The 19,720-nt window shown below is 45.4% G+C and overlaps 1 protein-coding gene across 1 annotated transcript in view; it reads left to right on the forward strand.

The window, feature by feature from the left end:
- Window positions 1-5,286: 5,286 nt before the first annotated feature.
- XPR1 (xenotropic and polytropic retrovirus receptor 1) overlaps window positions 5,287-19,720 on the forward strand; it is a 109,867-nt gene continuing 95,433 nt past the window's right edge. The window contains exons 1-2 of the mRNA XM_065071815.1: window positions 5,287-5,614; window positions 12,741-12,792. Of these exons, the coding sequence (XP_064927887.1) occupies window positions 5,546-5,614; window positions 12,741-12,792 (121 nt within the window). The 5' untranslated portion in view covers window positions 5,287-5,545. The remainder of the gene's footprint in view (window positions 5,615-12,740; window positions 12,793-19,720) is intronic.

Here is a 19,720-nt window from a genome sequence, read left to right on the forward strand (position 1 = left end):
TTTTCTTAACCACCGGTCAGCTGCTGTCTTCTCGCACAAAGCAAGTGTGCATAAATTAAACCAGACACATATATATGTACTGGAAATGATCCAGGAGCAATCACTTACACGCCAGTGAAGGGCGTGAAACCCCCCATCTGCTCCCGGTTGCAAGACAGCACAGCAAGTCCCCAGCCCAGCCACCACCAGCACAGTTCTCCAGGGCTTGTCCCTCCACAGTGGTGGGGAACACCGCACCTCTCAAAGCGCAGGAGTGGGGCTGGAAGCAACTTGGCAGGGGCACCTTGACCTAAACTGTCTTGGCAGATGTTTTCATTTCTTATTCCTTGGCTGGGTTTGCAGGCAGGACACCCCTGTGATCTCAAATAAAGAGGAGGGGACGCACGAGGGTGGTGAGGAGCCATGCATACGTCGGTCGTGAGTCACCTGGGAAAGGTCAGCCTGCTTGGGGGTGTTGGGTGTGAGCAGAGGCAGCCCCGCTCCCCTATGCCCCCCAACCAGGGCAGGCTCCCAGCAAAGAGGAACTGCTACCGGTTTTTCTTTTTGCTGCATGTTTCTGCATCCCTATGTGTTTCGGTACCAATCATGCCTCTACCCACAGGCTTGCAGCCAGGGTACGTTGTTGACCGACCTTGGGATTTTTAAGATCAGGCGTGTTGACACTGGCTCAACAATGTACGGGCCAAATCCTGCCCTGGAGAGTGCCGGGGAGGTGATAAATAAGCCAGGCAGGGCATGGTTACTGCCCACAGACCCACATACCCACGAGCCGGTGGCTGGAGACAGGGCTGTCCCATCCCTGTCCCCTGACAGCATAGGGCTGGATGTTTGAGATCTCAAGTCCTAAATTCACCTCCATGATGGGCTCGAATCCCGATGGATCAAATTCAGTTAGTGGGTAAAATGACCCACCTGCAGCCAAGGCAGAGGGAGGCACGGCCTCTTCTGGCAGGTCTCATCCTGGCTTCTGTCGAAATGGGGACGAAAGCATCATCTTACCCCATTTGGAGGGGCCATAGGAGGTCATGTCTGCTGGAACAGCGCTTGGAAGCCTGGATCGGTACCGACATTCATGCCGCTTGCATCAGACCCATCCAATGCCTTATTATTGCCTGGAAATCACTACTCCTCTTGGCTTAAAAATCCTGCTGCAGGCAATATATGAACATCTTCACAATTCCCAGTGGATCGGTCTGACCCTGTGCGCTGCCTCTGCCCTGGGGACTGAGACCCCCTCTGGTTCCTGATGCTCATAATCACACCCTCGTCCTCCAACAGTTCCCGGTGGGGAGGGAGAATATATGAAAAATCAATAGCTTCAGCCTGAGCTGTCAGAGTATTTGTGCATTTTGCACCATTGTCTCTAGGAAATCCGATATATCGATCACATTTCTCAAGACCGGTATCGATGAAGCAGATAATGGCAGTGTTTGGGGCTGGCTGGCGAATGCTGAGGATGTCTGAAGCCCAGGGCTGCCGCTCTATTGATCCTGGAAGGCAGCGCAGCATCTCCTGGCATGATTTACTAAATCCCATCATCATTCCACGCCAAGCTTGCCCCTGACCTGCTTTTACTTCCCTATTTATTTATTTATCCCCCCCGCCTTTCTTCCCAAGTGGAAGCAGTGAAGCCCCTGCTCATCCCTCATTATTTCTTCTAGTTTCAATGGAGAGGAGATGAATTTGTCTTCTCAGCTCCCTCTGACGTTGACCTATGCAGTGGACCAGACTCAACATGTCCTGCTCTGCCTGTGGGCCAGGGAGGGTTGTGCCGCTGAAGTGTCGCCTTCCTCTGACAAACTGAGCCCCTAAATATCCAGGGGTCTTAAAAGTCAGCTGCCTGTGGAGGAGGTGGGAAAAGTGGTGTGGGAGTGGTTGTCTGTGGGTGTCCTGCATTGTCTCCTACTACAGAAAACCCTCCTCTTTGTGATTTTATGCCATTAAAGAAAATTTTCCTTCTGCAAGACTCTTTTTCTAAAGCCTCTTTAGAAGACTCTCCCCAGCAATGCAGGATCTTTAAAATTATATTTAAAAAAAACCCCAAACCATAACACCATGCTATTTATAAATTATTCTATATGCTCTCAACAAAGCAAGTGCCAGACTGCACTGGCGGAAAGCCCACTCCTGGCTTCTCCTTGCTTGGTTGAAAAATGCAAATAGCACTACTTTCTTTAATTTTTTTTTTTCCTAGATGCAACAGCATGGGGGAAGATCACAATATGAGGTCTTTCCTGGAAAAGAGCAAGAGATTAAGGGAATGTGGCAGTTTGGTGCAAGCGAGGCATGGGGGCCGGGATCCAGAGCTGACACATGGGGACTGGGATCAGCATCCCTCCTGCGCCGAGATGTGTTGCCTGCAGCCCCTCTGCCCTCCAGCCCATCCGTGGGCAGAAGGCAGCAGAGGCCCTTTCTCTCTCATCTAAGGCTTCTCCTGCCCCCTCTTCCCTCCTGCCTTCCTCCCCCAGCCCCTGGATGTGCAGGGCTCAGAGTTTTGAAACATTTCAAGGAGTTGGAAAGCCCCAAGTCCCAGCAGAGCAGCAAAACACTGTCATGATGCCAAACACGGTCCCAAAGCATGCCTGATAATGAAAGGCAGGCGTTTGCCCATCAGATATTTAAACAGAGTCATTGCTACAGAACGTGGCAATGGTGAGTGAGAAGTAGTTCAGCTTCTGCTCTGCTCTGCTCTGCCTGCTCTGCCTGCTATTGCCTGTCGTTTTTTGATACTAACAAATGGCATTTATTGGTATTAAAAAAATAATTAGCGTTTATTAGCATTATATAAATAGCATTTATTGGTGGGTAAAAACCATCTGAGGTACAAAGGGGAGCAGGGATCACTAGTTATTTTCTGTTGCTGAATTTGCACACTGTCATATCAGAAGACATTAACTTATTATTTATCATGGTACACATTTCAAGCAATGCATGCAGCAAACAATAAAGAGAATATTTATTTCTTAATCCGTTCTCCTCCCCCATGCTGGATGTTATCTTAGAAGCCTGATGGTATTCAAAGGGTTGAAGCTGCAAAAACCCACCCCTCGTCTGCTCCTGCTGAAGTCGGTGCCACTGATCATGGTGGGAGCAGGCTCAGACCCTGAGTGATTTTATCTGGTACAAGCTTGCAAAAGCACTGCATTAAAAAGCTGGTGACCTGCTAAATGTAAGTCAAGCTGCGACACCGTGGTTAGCTGGCGCTGGGGTCAGCGCCAGGCAGGTTGCTGAGTGTGAAGTTTCAGATGAAGGGCACTAAGGCTCTATTCATTAAACGGTTTTCTGCAAACATAATTAAGAGATGGTATCAGCGAGCATCGCTGCTGCATGCGCTGCTGCTGCTGGGTAAATCTGAAGGTGGGTAAGAGCCTTCGCAAATCAGAGGTCCCCGGGCCTGTGACAGGACCCTGATAAATCACGTCAGCAAATGAGCTCTGCTCTGGCAGACGTTGGTAGGAGCGATGCTGCAGGCAGGGATGCTGCCGTGCCGGGGGGCTGGCAGCTGGGATGGGATGGGATCAATCCCAAACTCAGCAAACTCCCAAAATCTGGGAACTGGGAAGCAGCAGGATTAGGGCCACTGGGATACCCTGGGATAACCGAAGGATGCGGCCCTGCTCCCAGCAGCTCCAATCTGGCCTCTCAAGCTATAATGCAGTGGTTACCGAACCCTCCAGCCCCTGGGAGCATCTTTGTTTTGGGGCAGATGTGCCCCTGCATGGGTGGGCTTGCTCTTATACCTGCCTGGGGTTTCCCTGGTCCCCCTCACCTCTTTGTGATCATGCCACTTTCAGAGAATTTCCTTTTTTTTTTTTCCTTTCTTTCTCTTTCTCTTCTCCTTTGCACTGTCTTCTCTTTCTTTTCCTTCCCCCTGGCTTTTTGTGGCCTGTCAGCCTAATTTCCCTCCTTCCTCAATTCTTACTCATTTTTCTTATGTCTCCTCCTACTCTTCCCCTCCATCTCCATCCTCACTCCTTCTTTTTCACCTGGCTGGTACATCCCTCACCTCTTGCCTCCCATGCACACCACTCTCCCTGCTGCACATCTCCCCATCCCATCCCATCCCATCCCATCCCATCCCATCCCATCCCATCCCATCCCATTCCTTGCCCCTATCCCATCCCATTCCCATTGTATTCCTATTCCTATTCCTATTCCTATTCCTATTCCTATTCCTATTCCTATTCCTATTCCTATTCCTATTCCTATTCCTATTCCTATTCCTATTCCCTTCCTATCTTATCCCATCCCAACCTCGTTCCCATCCCATTCTATCCCATTCCTATTCTTACTCCCATCCCATTCCTTGTCCCTATCCCATCCTTATTCCCATTCCTAATCCTATTCCTATGCCTATTCCTATTCCCATTTTATCTCATTCCTATTCCCATTCCCTTCCTTTCTCATCCCATGCCCATTCCCATCCCATTCTTTGCCATTCCTATTCTTATTCCCATCCCATTCCTTGTCCCTATCCCATCCCTATTCCTATTCCTATTCCTATTCCTATTCCTATTCCTATTCCTATTCCTATTCCTATTCCTATTCCTATTCCTATATCATCCCTATCCTATCCTATCCCTATTCCTATTCCTATTCCTATTCCTATTCCTATTCCTATTCCTATTCCTATTCCTATTCCTATTATTATTCCTATCCTATCCTATCCTATCCTATCCTATCCTATCCTATCCTATCCTATCCTATCCTATCCTATCCTATCCTATCCCCATTCTTATTCCCATTCCCATCTCATTCCCATTCCTATTCTTATTCCTATCTATCCTATCCTATCCTATCCTATCCTATCCTATCCCATCCCATCCCATCCCATTCTTATTCCCATCCCCATCTCATTCCCATTCCTATTCCCATTTCCATCCCATCCGATCCCATTCCTATTCTCATTCCCGTTCCCATTCCTATCGCCATTCCCACCCCAGTCCATCCCACCCCAGAGCGTTCAGGATTCAAACTGCGGCTGTCCGAGATCTGCCATCGCCCATGGTGGGGCTCAGCTGGAGATCCCGAGGGACGAAGGTGACGCGCTGGGGTCCAAACCCATCCCCAAAACGAGCAGAAAGGGTTAACAGCAGAGGGGCGGGGGAGCCCCGGCGCCACCGCCCCCTCCCCCTGCCCGGCGGGCAGGGGCGGGGCTGAGCGCGATGGGCCCCGCCCCTCCGGCGGGCCCCGCCCCGCCCCGCGCGGCGGTGGGCGGCGGCGGCGGTTGCCGTGGCGATGGCTCCTTGCCGGCGGCCGGTTGGTTGTCGGGCCGGCTGACGGGCGGGGAGGCGGCGGCGGCGCGGCGGGACGGGGAAGATGGCGGCGGCGGCGGAGGAGGCGGCGGCGGTGGCGGCGGGGCGGCGCTGAGGAGGCCCGAGGCGGGCTGAGGAGTGGCGGGGCGGGCGGGCGGGGGCCCATGTGCGGCGGCGGCGGCCCCCCCCCGCCCCCCACTACCGGCGGCGGCGGCGGCCCCTTCGCAACCAGGCGCCGCTGAGGCGGCTCCGCCGGCGCAGAGCGAGCGCGGCCCCGGCCCGGCGGCAGGATGAAGTTCGCCGAGCACCTCGCGGCGCACATCACGCCGGAGTGGCGGAAGCAGTACATCCAGTATGAGGTACGGCCCCGCTTTCCCGCGCCTCCCCGGGGCAGGGCGGCCGGAGCCCGGGAGGCGCCGCAGGGCTGTCCGTGCAGAGCGGGCGGGAGGCGGCTCCCCTGCCCCGCGGCGGGTCCGGCGGGCGGCAGCTTCCCGCCGCTCGGCTCGGCGCTGCAGAAGCAACGCGGCGAGTGGTCTGAAGCTCTTCCCGTCCCCCTTATTATTTTTTTAATAATAAAAAAGCTTGAGACCGCTCGGAGAAAAAGCGCTGGGTGGGCAATGTATTAATTGTTGTCTTTAACCGTTTGGTGCGGGACAAAGGTCAGAGGCTTGGGGGATAATCAAGATATTTAAAAATAAATTGTTTTGCTGGATTTCTGGAGGAGTCCGGTGTCGGTGCGTGACCTGCTATAGGTGGCATGTGCATGGCTGCGAGCACTCGCCGCCCGCGGGGGTTTGCTCGCCATGGAAGCCGGCGGGCCCGGCCGTGCCCGCTCCCGGGCATCCCCCGCCCGCAGCCGGCCCGGAGCCCTCGGTGCAGCCCGGCTGTCCGTAACGAGGGTTGTTTTTTTCAGCACCACCGCCAGTTCTCCGCACAGGCGGGCAGAAGAGGGGTGACTTTGAGAGCCGGCTCTCAGCCGCCGGCTGCGGCTCCCAAGGGCGAGCCCGGGGGGCGAGCGGGTTGGGCAGCACCCACCGCCCTCTGCCGAGACCAAAATCATTCCCCTCCTGCCCGCCTTGCCCCGAGAAGAGCCACAAGCTGCTTTGGTAATGCCGACAGCTTCCCCGAGCTACTCAGGCTGTAAACCTGGCATCGATTGCCCTTTCTTTTGGTAAATAAAACTAGCGAGGCTTTGCATCTTGCTATTTCCTACTTGATTGCAGGCGAACCGCTTGAATTGGGACATTTATAAAACACTGTTTACACAAAGTTCTGCTGCATTAATCACGAATTATTTGCAGAATACAGCTTTTCGGTTTTTATTATGCCAGCTTTCTAAAGGTCACGCTGATTGCTTTAGTTTTAGATTTATCATAGTGGTGCTTGACTTGAGTTTAACTAGATGAAGCTCACGGTGGTTATTTGTAGTAGAACCGTTTTCTATTTCAGCGTTAGCAGTAGCAGTGGCTGCTGCCTGTTATGTTGGTCTTTTCCACAAGTAATAATTAAACCTAGACAACGGAAAGCTGGTTATTGGAGAGTCCTGATCAGCAAAACTTATTGAATGATTGAGGCAGTCAAAACCATATAACATTTGTTATCATTTGAAGGCCTGTGTTTTCTCTCTAGGGCTATAATAGGAATTTCTTTTTAATATCCTTACTAATCTGTCTGTCTGCATTTGCAAGGAAAATTTTGTTTGTCTTAGCTTGCTTTGTTATAATGTTGAATTTGAAAAGTTTATATCTGCTTTTTTGACTGCTCCTTTGTTTTCCTGCAAAGGGATGGATGTTGAAATAAAAAATGTAGTCAGATTTGACTTCAGAAAATAATTCTCTCCTTGCGTTATGTGGAGAACAGGATGACCAAATAATGGATTGGTCTTGGAAAAGGAGGAAAACCATTGTCTTGATAGAATAAAGTGCCAGGATAATTCTACATCTGTGCAAGAGCTGTTTTTTTGTTCCTGGAAACAGAAAACTTGTATATCTTCCTAAGAGAAGGTTTGGAGGTGGGTTGGAGGGACAGACGAAGGGGAAATAGAAGGGCAAAAGGTTTGGCTGCAGGCTGGCCAGACAGATGTAGAGGGAGGGTGAAGGAGACCCAGTGAACTATGACACCTTGATTAATGTGTGAAAAACTCTGCTGCTTCTCGGCCACTGTTTTCATTAGGGGAGGTTAATTTTCAGCTGTTTTAACTAGGGCAGTATTATTATTTCATTCTCCCTTCCCCCATCCCAGTTTAAAATAAAGGTAGCTTTCAGTAAAAGCTTCCTTCAAGATGTTACTTTTTCTAGATTCTAAGTGATCTCCTCGGGTAGATCGCTTAACACAGAGTGAATGAAAACAAAAACCCCACCCTTCTTTTTACTAATAAGTTTCAAAACTCTTTGTTTCCCTTGTTGCAGCTGGTTGAATGTGAGTCAGCCTCCCTCTCATGCATATTACAGTAATGGAATAGTCTGGCATTTATTATTCAGGAACTGGTGGTCGTGTGGGTGTGGCGCATAAAAGGCCAGCGCTACCTGGGTTTACTTGTTGATTATACTTGAGGGAAAAAGCCTACAGCCCTCCTTTGTCAAGAAAAATTCCGAGTTGTTGATTAGCCAACATAAGGCCAAGCGTTGCTTTCGTTACTTGCCTGCAATGTTGCTTGCAGCACACATCATAGTAAATTTTTAAAAAATTATTTGTATATTGAATCATGTTGTAATGTTTCTTCATCTGACAGTTTGTGTTTTCATTCTTAATTAAAACAGTAATCAAGCGCTGTTTCGGAGTGAGAGATCTTGTTGTGTAGGTTCTTAACTCCGGAAAGATTATTCCTGTTTCCAGGGACTTCCCGTGTCACGTTAATGACACTGATGAAAAGACTAGGAGATATTACAGAAATTGCTTTATTTTGGTTATCCTGTGTCAGAAAGCTTACACGTAGTCATCTTATTTTTCTACTCTGATATTTGTAGTTATTTCCATTGGAGAGCAGGTTGACTTGCCATCAGACAGCCCTGAAGCGTGGCAAGACCCAGGTAACTTGTGAGATCCTCACCGGGTGATGTGTTTCTGGTTTGATCGGATGCTCAGTGAGTGTGGCTGCGAGGAGCTTTGCCTCCCATAAACTGCCAGTCAAACTGGGAGGAGGCTGTAATCTGTTGGCGATAAGGTCAGGAAGAAGAACGAGACTGTTGCGTTTTGAATACCTAAACATGTAGTTTCACTTTCAGATGGTCTTTAACAATTTACAGGCCTCAAAGTTCTTACCATTAATGCAATCTTTCCCTACAACAAAAGTCAAAGTGTTGTAACTGTGCTTGCAGGAAGTATGGAAGTTGCCCAGACTTGGGGCACATACTTGATCAGTGTAAGAGCTTTAGAGAGAAAAATCCATTCACTCTCTTTAAACAGGCAAAAGGAAGATATACTTTGATAGCTATGGCTTACATTCTTATTTTCTTTCATCAAAAACTCTGCAGTGACCACTACTCCATGTTTACTTTCCGAGAAAGAGCTCTAGGCTTGTAGAAAGGAGGAAAAATGATGGCACATGCTGTTCTCTCTCATTCAGCTTTTTGCAAAGACATTTGCCATGACAGAGTCCACAACACGGAGCCTTACACAAACCTTGATTGACTTCATTTGACTTTCCATTCCAAATTTCCATTCTAAAGATTGCATGAGAGCATGCAAATTTTATGTCACATTTACTACATAAACTCAACCCAGCTGATGGTTCTTGGAAGCTCAGTCAGTGCAAATGATCAGGAGCGCTTTATGTAAGGACCAGTGCAGTAATGTAATACTTAATGCCAATGTAAAGGGGCATTTTTAGCATTGGAGCATCGAGTGTCATTATCAGGCTGCTCCCTGGTTGCAATTCAGTTTAAAACAATGTATAGACAAATGCTTAATTTGTGGAAATGCTTGTTATTTATGTTAAACACTAAACATGCTGAAGTTTCAAATGGCTTTGGTCCTGACTTCCACATCTGTCATCTGAAGACTTCCTATTTGTGAAAAGTAATGCTTCAGGCTTCTGTACCCGTTGCCTTCTCTGTGCAAAGACGGGGGGAGCAGCGGTTTTAGGGGTGTGTGCCAGTCTGTGGGCTGCTGGTTGCCTCACACACTTACCTGGGCAGTGCCCTGTACACTTGGTAGCCTTCACCTGGACTTCTTGTCTTAAAACCTTAAGTTTTGGACCATTCATTTACTCTTCAGTTCCTTTGGTGTAAAGAGAAAACCATGAAAATAAAATCCTCTCTTTCTGTGTCAGACAACAGAATTATCTTTTCCATGTGGTACCAAACAAATAAAGGTAACACCCAGATTAATTTCAGGTGATGCTTTTTTGCAAGCTTCACTGCATGTAATGCCAGTTTTTAGATGCAGTGAGATTGCTGGGCTGCTGGTCCTCTGTTTAGCTCTAAATCATGCTGCAGATTGCTTTGCTCTCATGTCCATCTCTGGAGTGCTTATAGGAGAAAGAGGAGAGTATTGCTCCGTCTGCTCAGACTTCTAAGCGTAAGTGTATGTCCAGCTGATGGAAATTCGGTGCAGTTTTACAGTTGCCAGATTGCAGTTTTGTTTCAGTTAATCTGGCCTGAATTTGTTTATCTGGATGCAGAAGTCTGATGGTATATTGAAAGAAAGTGCCTAATACCTTTGGAATTGCAGCATCTAGGGAAGAAGGAGAATCAGAAGAGTTATGATGGCTGCAAAGTCCGTGGGAGAGATGGGTAAAAGGTACAAGCAGGTGACTTCCCTTCCCTTTTAAGGACTCTCCAGCTTTTTAAGTACTGTTGCCTTTGGAGAAGAGAAACAGGTTGCTAAGCTTTGGAAATCATGTCTTTGAGACACAATCTACATCAGGAAGTAGGTGGGGAAATCAATCCGGGTAGCTGACATACCCTGCTTGCCTTTGGAGTCTCTCTTCCAGAAACAGGCGTTTGGGTTTTGGGAGGTGGCCAATTTTCTGCTCGTCAAACCCTGCTTCATGATAGGCACTTCACACCCTGGCATGCCACCTCCTGACACAAATCTGGTGTGCTATTTCCCTGGTTGTCCTTCTGGGTGTTACTGGATGAGCTTAGAAGAGTGTAAGCAGTTTGAAAGCTACTTGTTTAAAACAGCATTTTAAGGTTTTTGTCCTGGAATTTGCTTGCTGTTGAGGTTTGACATCTGCATTTTAGGTGTGTTTTCTTGCTGCTGTTTTTGTTTGTGGTCTGATGTGCATTTTCTGCATGTGCAAGGTGTATCACCAGCACAGTGTCAAGCAAGGAAAGAACCCTCTTTGTTTAGTTTGAGGGCAGAAACAGTAATTCTTAAACATTTGAAGTTGACAGTGATGGATAACTTGTGAAAACAATGATTTCTAAAATTCTGTAACCTAGAGGACTAAATACTTGAGGTGTGAAGGAGCACTGAGTCTTTCACTTTCGGGTTATTCACTTATATAGGTCAGGGAAGCAATAACAAAATGTGCTGCCCCGCAGCTGCCAGATTGTTGTATGTCAGTCTGCATGGGGAGAGGTTTGCGGGAAGACTGACACCTTCAACTTTCAAGATTTATTGCAAGACCATTAGTGTTGTGGTCCTTTTTATTCTTTTTTTTTTTTTTTTTTTTTTTTAAATGATTGCTAAAAGCAGAGTTTACCTCTGTGTGGCTTAAGGGTTGGAGTTCATACTACATGGACTTTCAATTTGCTGTGTCTTCAGGTTTGTTTATCCTGTGCCGCGTGGTTGTGGTTCATGGAAAAAGTTACAGGTAGGCGAAGATGACGAGTGGGGTGAAAAAGGGGGAAGGCTTTTTTGGTCACTCCATGCATGTGGACAGATCATGTGCTGCTGGCCAGTGAGTCATGGGGGAAAAGGACTGAGGTGGCCAGTGTTTGGGAGGGGTTCAAAGGAAGCACTGAGGGTAGAGCTGTGCTGCTGGAATCATCCAGTGGTTGCTCGGTTTGGAAAACAATTCTGCAAGTGACCTTTGTTGGGACCTCTGCGGACTCAGGAATTAGACCTTTGAGAGAAGTCTGAGCTGCCGGTGCAGCCTGCCACCTGGGATATCTTGTGATAAACAGACGTGTCCTTTAGACCTTATATTTACTTAACAGGATCATAACCACTGTGTTACAACCGTGCTGAGTTTCTAGCTGCTGAGCTTGTGGGTTTTGCCTTGAGGGTACTGGGGAATATGTTGTTTAGGTTGTGATGTTTTGACCTTGGGGGATATATGGATAGACACACAAGATGGTCAAGGCAGAGGTGTAGGATTATAGAAGTATGTAATATGTTGGGAAACAGGCAGAAGAGACAGGAACTCGAAAGACCTGAATGATTTCTGTGGGTTCAAAAGTAAGGGAGTAAAACAACTGTGTGTGAAGCACATTCACGTTTGGTCTGTGCATTAATGCACAGACCAAACGTGAATGTGCTTCACACACAGTTGCTTGTCTTGTTCAGTTCACAGATGCTTGTCTTTGTTCAGTGACGTGGGGGGTGTGTAAACAAATCCGCTCAGCACTAGGAACAGGCCATTCCTGGTGGCTTCTAGTTCCAAGATGATGGTTCAACCTACCCCTTCAGCTATTGATCCAAATTCAGTTTATTTGCTTCTTGCACTTGTGATGTGAGAGAGCACAGGTCTTTAGTCTGTGGCTGGAAAAATACCAGCAACTTAATAGCTGTCTGAGAAGAGCTCTTCTGAAAAGGAGCTGCAAGTGATGAGGTTTCTGATGTGGTGCCTCCCTCCTGGCCCCCTCACAGAAGGGGTTACTGCTGGGGTGCTCTGTTTTGAGCTGTAGGACCACCTTGCCTCCTGGTCCTGCTGCCTGCACTGCTCACCTCTTGGACCAGCATCTGAACATGGGTGAGCGGCTGGTCCTGTGGTCTGCGGGAGGCAGCTCACGATGCCTCTAGGACACGGAGACAGTTAATAATTCTGTCCAGTGTTTAAGTTGTCCTTCAGTTTTCACCTCAAGAGAAGGCCGTCACCCCTGGTTCCCTAATCTCCTTCGTCATGTTGTCTTCAGCTTTTACAATGTATGTGTAGTTCTGTACTCCTCTATAACAGTGATAAGAAATCCCTGAGGCTGCTTTTCCTCCATTTGCCTTGACAAACTCCTTTCTGTCACGCGATGTTGTGTAGTTTGTTTTGTTTGTGTGTTGTGTTTTTTTTTTTAATTAACGTAAAACCTTTAACTCCCTACCATCTGGGAAACATTTTTCCAAAGGAAGATGTTGAAGGATACAGTTGGAATAAATTTTATAGATTAGTAGTGTAGCAGCCTTTAGACAAAGCAGTCAATAAATGTGAACTTGTGTTTCTTTCGTGTGTGATAGCCTTGACATCAGGTTCCATAGCTTTCTGTGTCATTCCGGAGAATAAAAGGGCTTTAATTGTTTTTGTTTTCAAACAGGCATATCAAAACAATGTATATATATAGATATATTATTTAATAGTAACTGTGTTCCTTGTTCTCTTTCTCACAGGCTTTGAAAGAGATGCTATACGCAGCTGTGGACCAGGCCCCTTCTATAGAAGGTAAGCAAATTGTAACCGAGAGTCATGTTTTTCTTGGCATTGGGTGCTGGCCACGTAGTCCTGCTACTTTTCTGTCCTCAGTCCTCCTAAATTGGTAAACTTCATACACTGATGGGCAAATGCCTGGCCTTTCATAGCCTGCGTGCTATTTTTGATGGTTAGAACTCTTTGTCCTTTGTCATTAGGACAACAAATGTCTTTGTATAGTTGGGGACTTCAACAGCTGGATTCCTCTTGCTTATAAGGACATTCACTGGTAGAAGTACTCTCTTCATCGCTTGAGAATAGACCTTTGTTTTCCTGTGACTGGGAGCTGCTTTGGGAGATAAGTGTGCTAGAGAGATACTGGTTCCTGTTCGTTACTGGTGACTTGGTCTGGAAGAGTCTCGTCCTTTCGTTCTGTGCCCTCCCCGAATGCCGTGTTACCTCTCGTATGTCAACATGAGTATATTTTCTTGTTTGCATGTGTTTACAGCCACCGAGTTCTCAAACTAGATTATTATAGTACAGTATTTGTTTTTAAGCTCAGTGCATTTTGAATAGTTGGTTTAATTAAGTGATGATCTGCGCCAAATTTCTCAATAGAGCCCTTTCTTTATTCTTTTCATTGTCTTTGAAATACTGAATAGTTTTTGCCTTTATGTTGCTTCACTCCCTACTTTCTTGCCCTTTCTGTGCATTTCAAGCTGTTTTTTAACCTCCTTACTGTTGTTATTTTCACTTTCATTGCAGTGCAACATTCATTTCACGAACCTCTTTGAATGTGGCTCTGGGCTGCTTTCTTGCATATTTATAGAGCAGAAGAACAACCGCTGCATCAGTTGGCTGAAATAAACAATGCTAGTCACTACTAATGTTAGCTTATTAACAACTTTCTTGGTGCTGATTAGAAATGGGCAATGAGGTACGACATACTTAAAATAATAAGGAATATAATTTTTTCAGATTTAACTCTGCCTGCTCTTTGATTAGAATTTGAAAACAAAAACTGCAAAAGTTGATAGATCAAGTGTGTGTGATGGGGCAATCACAGGTATGATTTTTAGGGTTTAACCTGACGCTTGGTTGCTCACTTGACAGCCTGTTAATTTTGCTAAATCAATAATCCTTTCCTCCAAAATGCAGGTCCTAGAGCTAGGTTTGTAAAGGTTATGGTCCTAGCATCATCTAAAATATATGGGTTGTTTTTGGAAAGCTGAATCAAACTTGCCAGCAATATACTGGCAAAAGAGTGAAGTCTCACTTTATTTCTTTGAGTGGCAAAATTGCTTAAAAATCCCATAAACCTAGAGAACCTCTTTCCCCCACAGCACAAAATCAATTTTCTAGCTAAAAGGAACTGAAGTGTTTTGTGTAAGCTGAACTGACTATCTTTATTAACTTTTAAAGACAACTTGCCAGTTTTGTTGAAAATCCATCATTAGTTTTATGGAAGACTGGAGCATTTACAAGAGGTTTGGTGGTTTTTTTGTTTTCTTTTTTCTTCATCAGTTTATTATTGACAATGGCAGCAAATGGTGTCTGTGCTAATCAAATTTGATGGATTTTCCTTGTGGTACATAGAATTTCAAGGTGGGCTTTGAGTTCCTAGCCCATAAAACTCCAAAGTGTTATAATGCATTATTTTGGTTTCTTTTTTTCAATGCTTCTTGTGATATCTTGATATTTTGTCATGTGCGGTGATGTTTGCGTGTAAACATATTTGGCAAAGGGAGAGAAGGTGAAGAATAAAATAGTATAAAAGTCTATGTATGTTCTTTTAAATGTTAAAATTATTTTAACTTGTGCTTCTACTTTTTTCATGCTTTAGAAACCTCAACAAAAGAAAAGTACTGACTTAACATTGTTCTACTTGGGAAAAGTGTCTTCTGTTTGAGATTTTTGGGTGGGGATTTGGTCTCTTCTTCTGTACTGTAGAGAATGAAATGATCCAAACGGTGTTGAACCCCTGACATTTAACTCAGCATGTTTTCAGTTTAATATGGATTTTGTGACGGATCCTTCTGTGTTATTTTGAGCTTAGCACAGAAACTACAGGAGTGTGGTACTGAAACCCAGCTTCCCAGTATGAGCCTAATGTTAATCTTATTTTAGACAGGTCCAACTAAAATCCGTTTTCTAATTGATCTAGTTGATCACATACACGCTGCAGATGTGCACGGTTGGGTTTTATTTCCCTTACATGTATCGTAAAGCTAATCTCCAGTTAATACATTGGACTGTGAAGCGAAGGGAGTTTGGTACGCCAAAGCTGAGGCTGCTCCTGGTTCTTATTCTGCTCATCTGGATGTGTAATTCAGGACTTGTGAATGAGTTCCTTGGATTTCTGCTGCAGGCCGCCCGTTTCATCAGTTGGTAAAATCTGTACTCGTACAGAAATGCTTTGTGTTGCTTAGAATGCTGGAAGCATTTTGGAAACACTTTAAAACCAAAAAAAAAGTGCTACCCAACCAAGGCAAGTTGTAATAGGCAAGGCAGGCAATAGGTGAACCATCCATCAGTAGAAGCTTTTATTTGGTTTGTATTTCAGACTCTTGTTCATGGTTGGGTTGTAGGAGAACAGAGCCCACTTCAGAATGACTCTTAAGCTCTTGATGGATGGTCCTAGTGCTATTTTAGTGGACAAAGCGTTTCAGGGAACAGAATCTTGGTTCTAAATCGTGCCATTTTTGCTCTGCTGGTACCTACTTATATGGTGACCCTTCTCATTGTGCTATATTGAATCATACCTGAGCCCATCTGCTTTTTCCTCTTTTCCAGTAACAAACCCAGGCAGCGATGTTAAGTAAAAACCATGTAGATGTGAATAAGCAAAGCGTGCCAAGGGTGTATGGTAGGAGGAGATGGTTATATACATCCCCTGACGCTACTGCGAGGTGCTGCAGCTCCTTGTATTTCATGAGAGTTACACCAGCCCCTGTGCATGTCTCTTTTGGCAGTTGCTGGCTGTACATATAGATTCCTTTAATCCGTTCAAAGATACAAAGTAGACAGGCAGGGGAAAAAAATGTAACAACAGTTTTCTATGTGCCAGGGTTATTCCTCCAGATGCTCATCATCTTTTCACAAGGCTTTCCCCTGATGAAACTTGCACCGTCCTTCCACCTGAGCAACATCTGTACAAAATTAGTGCTTAGTCTGTTAATTCAATCTCATTACACATCACTGGAAAAAGTATCAAGTGATGCTTGATTTCCAGTGGTATGATGGGACTTGGAGGATTCTTTGATGCGTGTTTGCTTTTGTTCGCTGTTTGCTGTGTGATGGTTGCTGTTGTTGGAGCAATATGGATGAATTGGTGCTCCCCTGATGTTATTCTCGGCTTCTGAGTCCTCGTTGCAGGCAGGAATGCCTGTGTGCAAGTGTGCCAGGTCCGTGGGAGCAGGCACCCTTCCTCCACCCTGGGCTACCTCTAGGAAGAAGCTGTGACAATTGTGAGGTGAAAATCTAGTGTAGGACTTGTTTTCTCTGTATCATAAAAGCATCAAATACTGACCTCACCATGAGCATGTTGATTTTTTTTTTAATTTATCTTTTTTTTTTTTTTTTTTTTACATTCCTTGTTCCTCCCACTGCTTGCTGTCCCCTTTGTCACCTAAGTAAAACAGGTTACTGGACCACTGTTGCTTGGAGTCCTCCCGATTATTCCACTCGGTGAACAGATGTGTCGGCATCTCCCCAAGCTCCTTACGATGCAGCTCTTCTCAGCTGTGGTGGAGATGAAAGTGTGCCTGTAAATTATTCATTCTGATTATCTGCTTGAATGGACAGGGTCCACTCTAAATATTATTTCCTAGAATATTTGTCTTTCAGATATTGAAATTTAACCTCCCTTTAATACTTGTGTAAACAAACGTTGTTGTTGTAATATCAGATGGTACAAGAGCGTTCTGTTGTATCGTCTTATTATGGAGGTGACTTATTCCACTTAACCTTGAATTCCAGCAGTACCTTTTGAACAAGGATCACGCCTTGGTGAAGGGCTGTGTGGGGCTGGAATGGTGCGAGAGCGCAGGAGTGGGGAGTAGGGATGCTTTGGAACAGAACTCAAGTGCAAAATTCACAGGTGACATTAAGATAATGTTTGATTGGTAGGGGAAAAGCATTGGGGGTCATGGAGATCCTCCACTGGTACTTGTAACCTGTATGTTCACTTATTACTAGGTTAGAAAAGCAAGAGGTGCAAATATGGGACATCCTGAGAGCAGCAGCATGTCCTGTGTGGTTATGCTCTTGCTTCTGCTTTCCCTTGTAATGCACTTAGCATGTTAACTGACAGCTACAAATCTTCAGTTTGGACTTATATCTGTTACCAAATAAATAAAGTAGTATTCTTTAGGGTGGTAAGTAACCTTAGTGAATAAGCAGGGTGTGGGAAATCACATTCTTCTTTTCCAGAGGAAGTTATGAGGCTGACAATATTTGTATGTTATATGCAGACATGCCTTGCAGAGTTGATCAAAGGCTTATGGTTTGTATGCATGCAGATGTCGTCTTTTTATTTCAAAATAAACATTTATTTCCAATTGTGTAAACTTGCTTTGTAGCAGGTTGACGTTTTGTTTACGTGGGAGTGTTTAAGCTTAAGGGAGTCTTCAACAGAACTGCTTCACATCAGCTCCCATGCAGCAGCCACAAGCAGATGAATGCTTTGTCTTTATTTCACTATGTTGTTGCACACCCATCAAGGACATGGGGATCTGTGTCCATCTGAAGGATGCGTGTGACAAAAGGTTGGTGTCCTGCACGACAGATGCTGCTCCTCGATTCTGTGCAGGTTGTAATTCAGTCTGGAGGCCTTCATATTTACAACTAGTATGTAAAAATGTATATATATATACAAAATCCCATGCCTGTCCTCATTTGCAGACCTGATGTCAGGTATTGGAGTAGCTCTAGAAAAACAGGTTATTTGGCTTGTTGAACACGTTAGCTTCCAGAGCATACAACCAGTGAACAGGATGAGAATCTGGCTTGATACCAGTGTTTAGAGAAGGAGGTGAAGTCTGGTTTCTCTTACCCTAGGGCAGTAAAATTTCAAAGGTAAACAGTGCATGTGGTTGGAACAGGGTGTGGAGTAGTGTGAGAGAACAGCTGGATGATCACCAAAATATTTGGAGAACTGATGCCTCTATGAAAATATAGTGCACCATGTTCTTATGTAAAAGTAATTTTGCTGTCGAAAGCAGCACAGTGTCCACAGCGAGACTGACCACGGTGCTTGTGTTGTACCGACATGCGCCACTTGCTCTTTAGATATAGTGACTTCCCCAGGGCTATGGAGGACCAAGTGATTGAATTCTGCCTAACCATTAATTAGTATAATGTGGCTCTGGAATAAAGGGCAGGTAAGGTACAGAGCTGGAATGACAGAGAATAACTGGCCTTCCTTGCACTTCCCAGTTGCCCCAAGCCAGCTCCTGGGGCTGCCTCCCTGTGTGCACAAGCAGGGGAGCTCGTATTATGGCTGAGCAAGTCTTTTATTCCTTTTCCCCTGTCTTCTAATGTATTGACAGAGCTCTGAGGCTTTCACACCATGTGAAGAACTTGAGTCCTAAGTGTACCAAAGAGTTCAAGGCTTAGGGATGGGCAGTTAATAACGAAGGAGCTGTATGTAGCTCAGGAGGCAGCAGTGAAAGCTGGACCTGGTAGCCAAGGCTGGCCCATATGAAAGGGCTGTATCTAGAGGCAGGTTTCTTTTGTGAGTCTGCAAAGTGCTTATCAGTTCAGCTGCAGAAGGGCTGTAGGTGATTCCTTGATGGTGTATGTAGGGTAACAGCAACATTAGAAATGCTCAACTGTGCATTTTCCTTCCTGCGTTTGCTTTCCAGTAATTTAAAAATCCCCGTCTGCTACCTTTTTAGTGGTTAGAGGAATTAACGGTGCTTGTAATTTAAGTGGTGTGTGCCAGGCTTCGTGTTAGCGGTCAAAACTCGAGGCTTAGAAAGCAGAAAAAGGTTTGCAGAGCCGGAAGACTGACAGACAGCGGTGCCTTCTATAAAGTACTCCTGAGACAACAGTGAAACATCAAACAGCATTTTGGCTGTTGACATGAGGAAGCACTGCACATGTATATACAAAAGGCCAGTATTTATTGCTTTGGTTCAAGAAAAGACTGCACTAGACATCTTAACAGCAAGATTTAGTGTGCGTGTAGGAAGCAGCCTCTGGGTTTCTGGTCATTTATTTGGAGCTGTTTTTGAAATAGGTGACTTGAATTATTAGGCAATTAAGATTTTTGGATGAGACTGTGGCTACTTGGTGAATAATGCAATATGAATTAAGTTCAATTGGTTTCTCTCTCTTTAAAAATGCATGCTATGGGCAAGGGAATGAGCAGAATGGCCCTGGAAGGAAATCTCATTCTTTTACATTGTAACTGCTTGTAAGATGCCTTTGAGAAATGGCCAACCCGCTAATACCCTGTGGAGTCCTGATGTCCCTGCATGATGGGGCAGAGGAGCAGAGACTGTCCCTGGCACCCTCCTGCAGTCGTGTCACCTAAACCTGCTGTAAGGCCACACTGTGCAGCAGCTATTGCAGTAATGGTCTCTGGTCATGAGAACATGTGTCTCTTTAAGTACTTTTAAAATTAGCAAGGATGTGGTGAAAAGCAAACCCATTCCTGGTTGTGTTTCTTTTTCCTGATGCCTGAAGTAAAAATTAGGGCTAGCTGTGTATTTCACCTGGGTTTTTTTACAGTGTCTGTAGCCTTGCAGCTTGACCCCTTTTTAGTAAAAGTAGATAATGAATTAATTTTAAAATGTAATTGTGCTTTTTGTAAATACATAATCTTTAACTTTAATTACAGCGAAAAAGTGCAAAATTTCAGCATCTTAGTTTTACAAAGCTACAGTTCAAAAAAAAAACCAAACCAAAAAACCCAACAGAAAACCCCCAACCAAGCAAAACAAAAACCTCAGCCAAA

This window comes from Columba livia, chromosome 8, assembly GCF_036013475.1.
Source record: "Columba livia isolate bColLiv1 breed racing homer chromosome 8, bColLiv1.pat.W.v2, whole genome shotgun sequence".
Lineage (NCBI taxonomy): Eukaryota > Metazoa > Chordata > Aves > Columbiformes > Columbidae > Columba > Columba livia.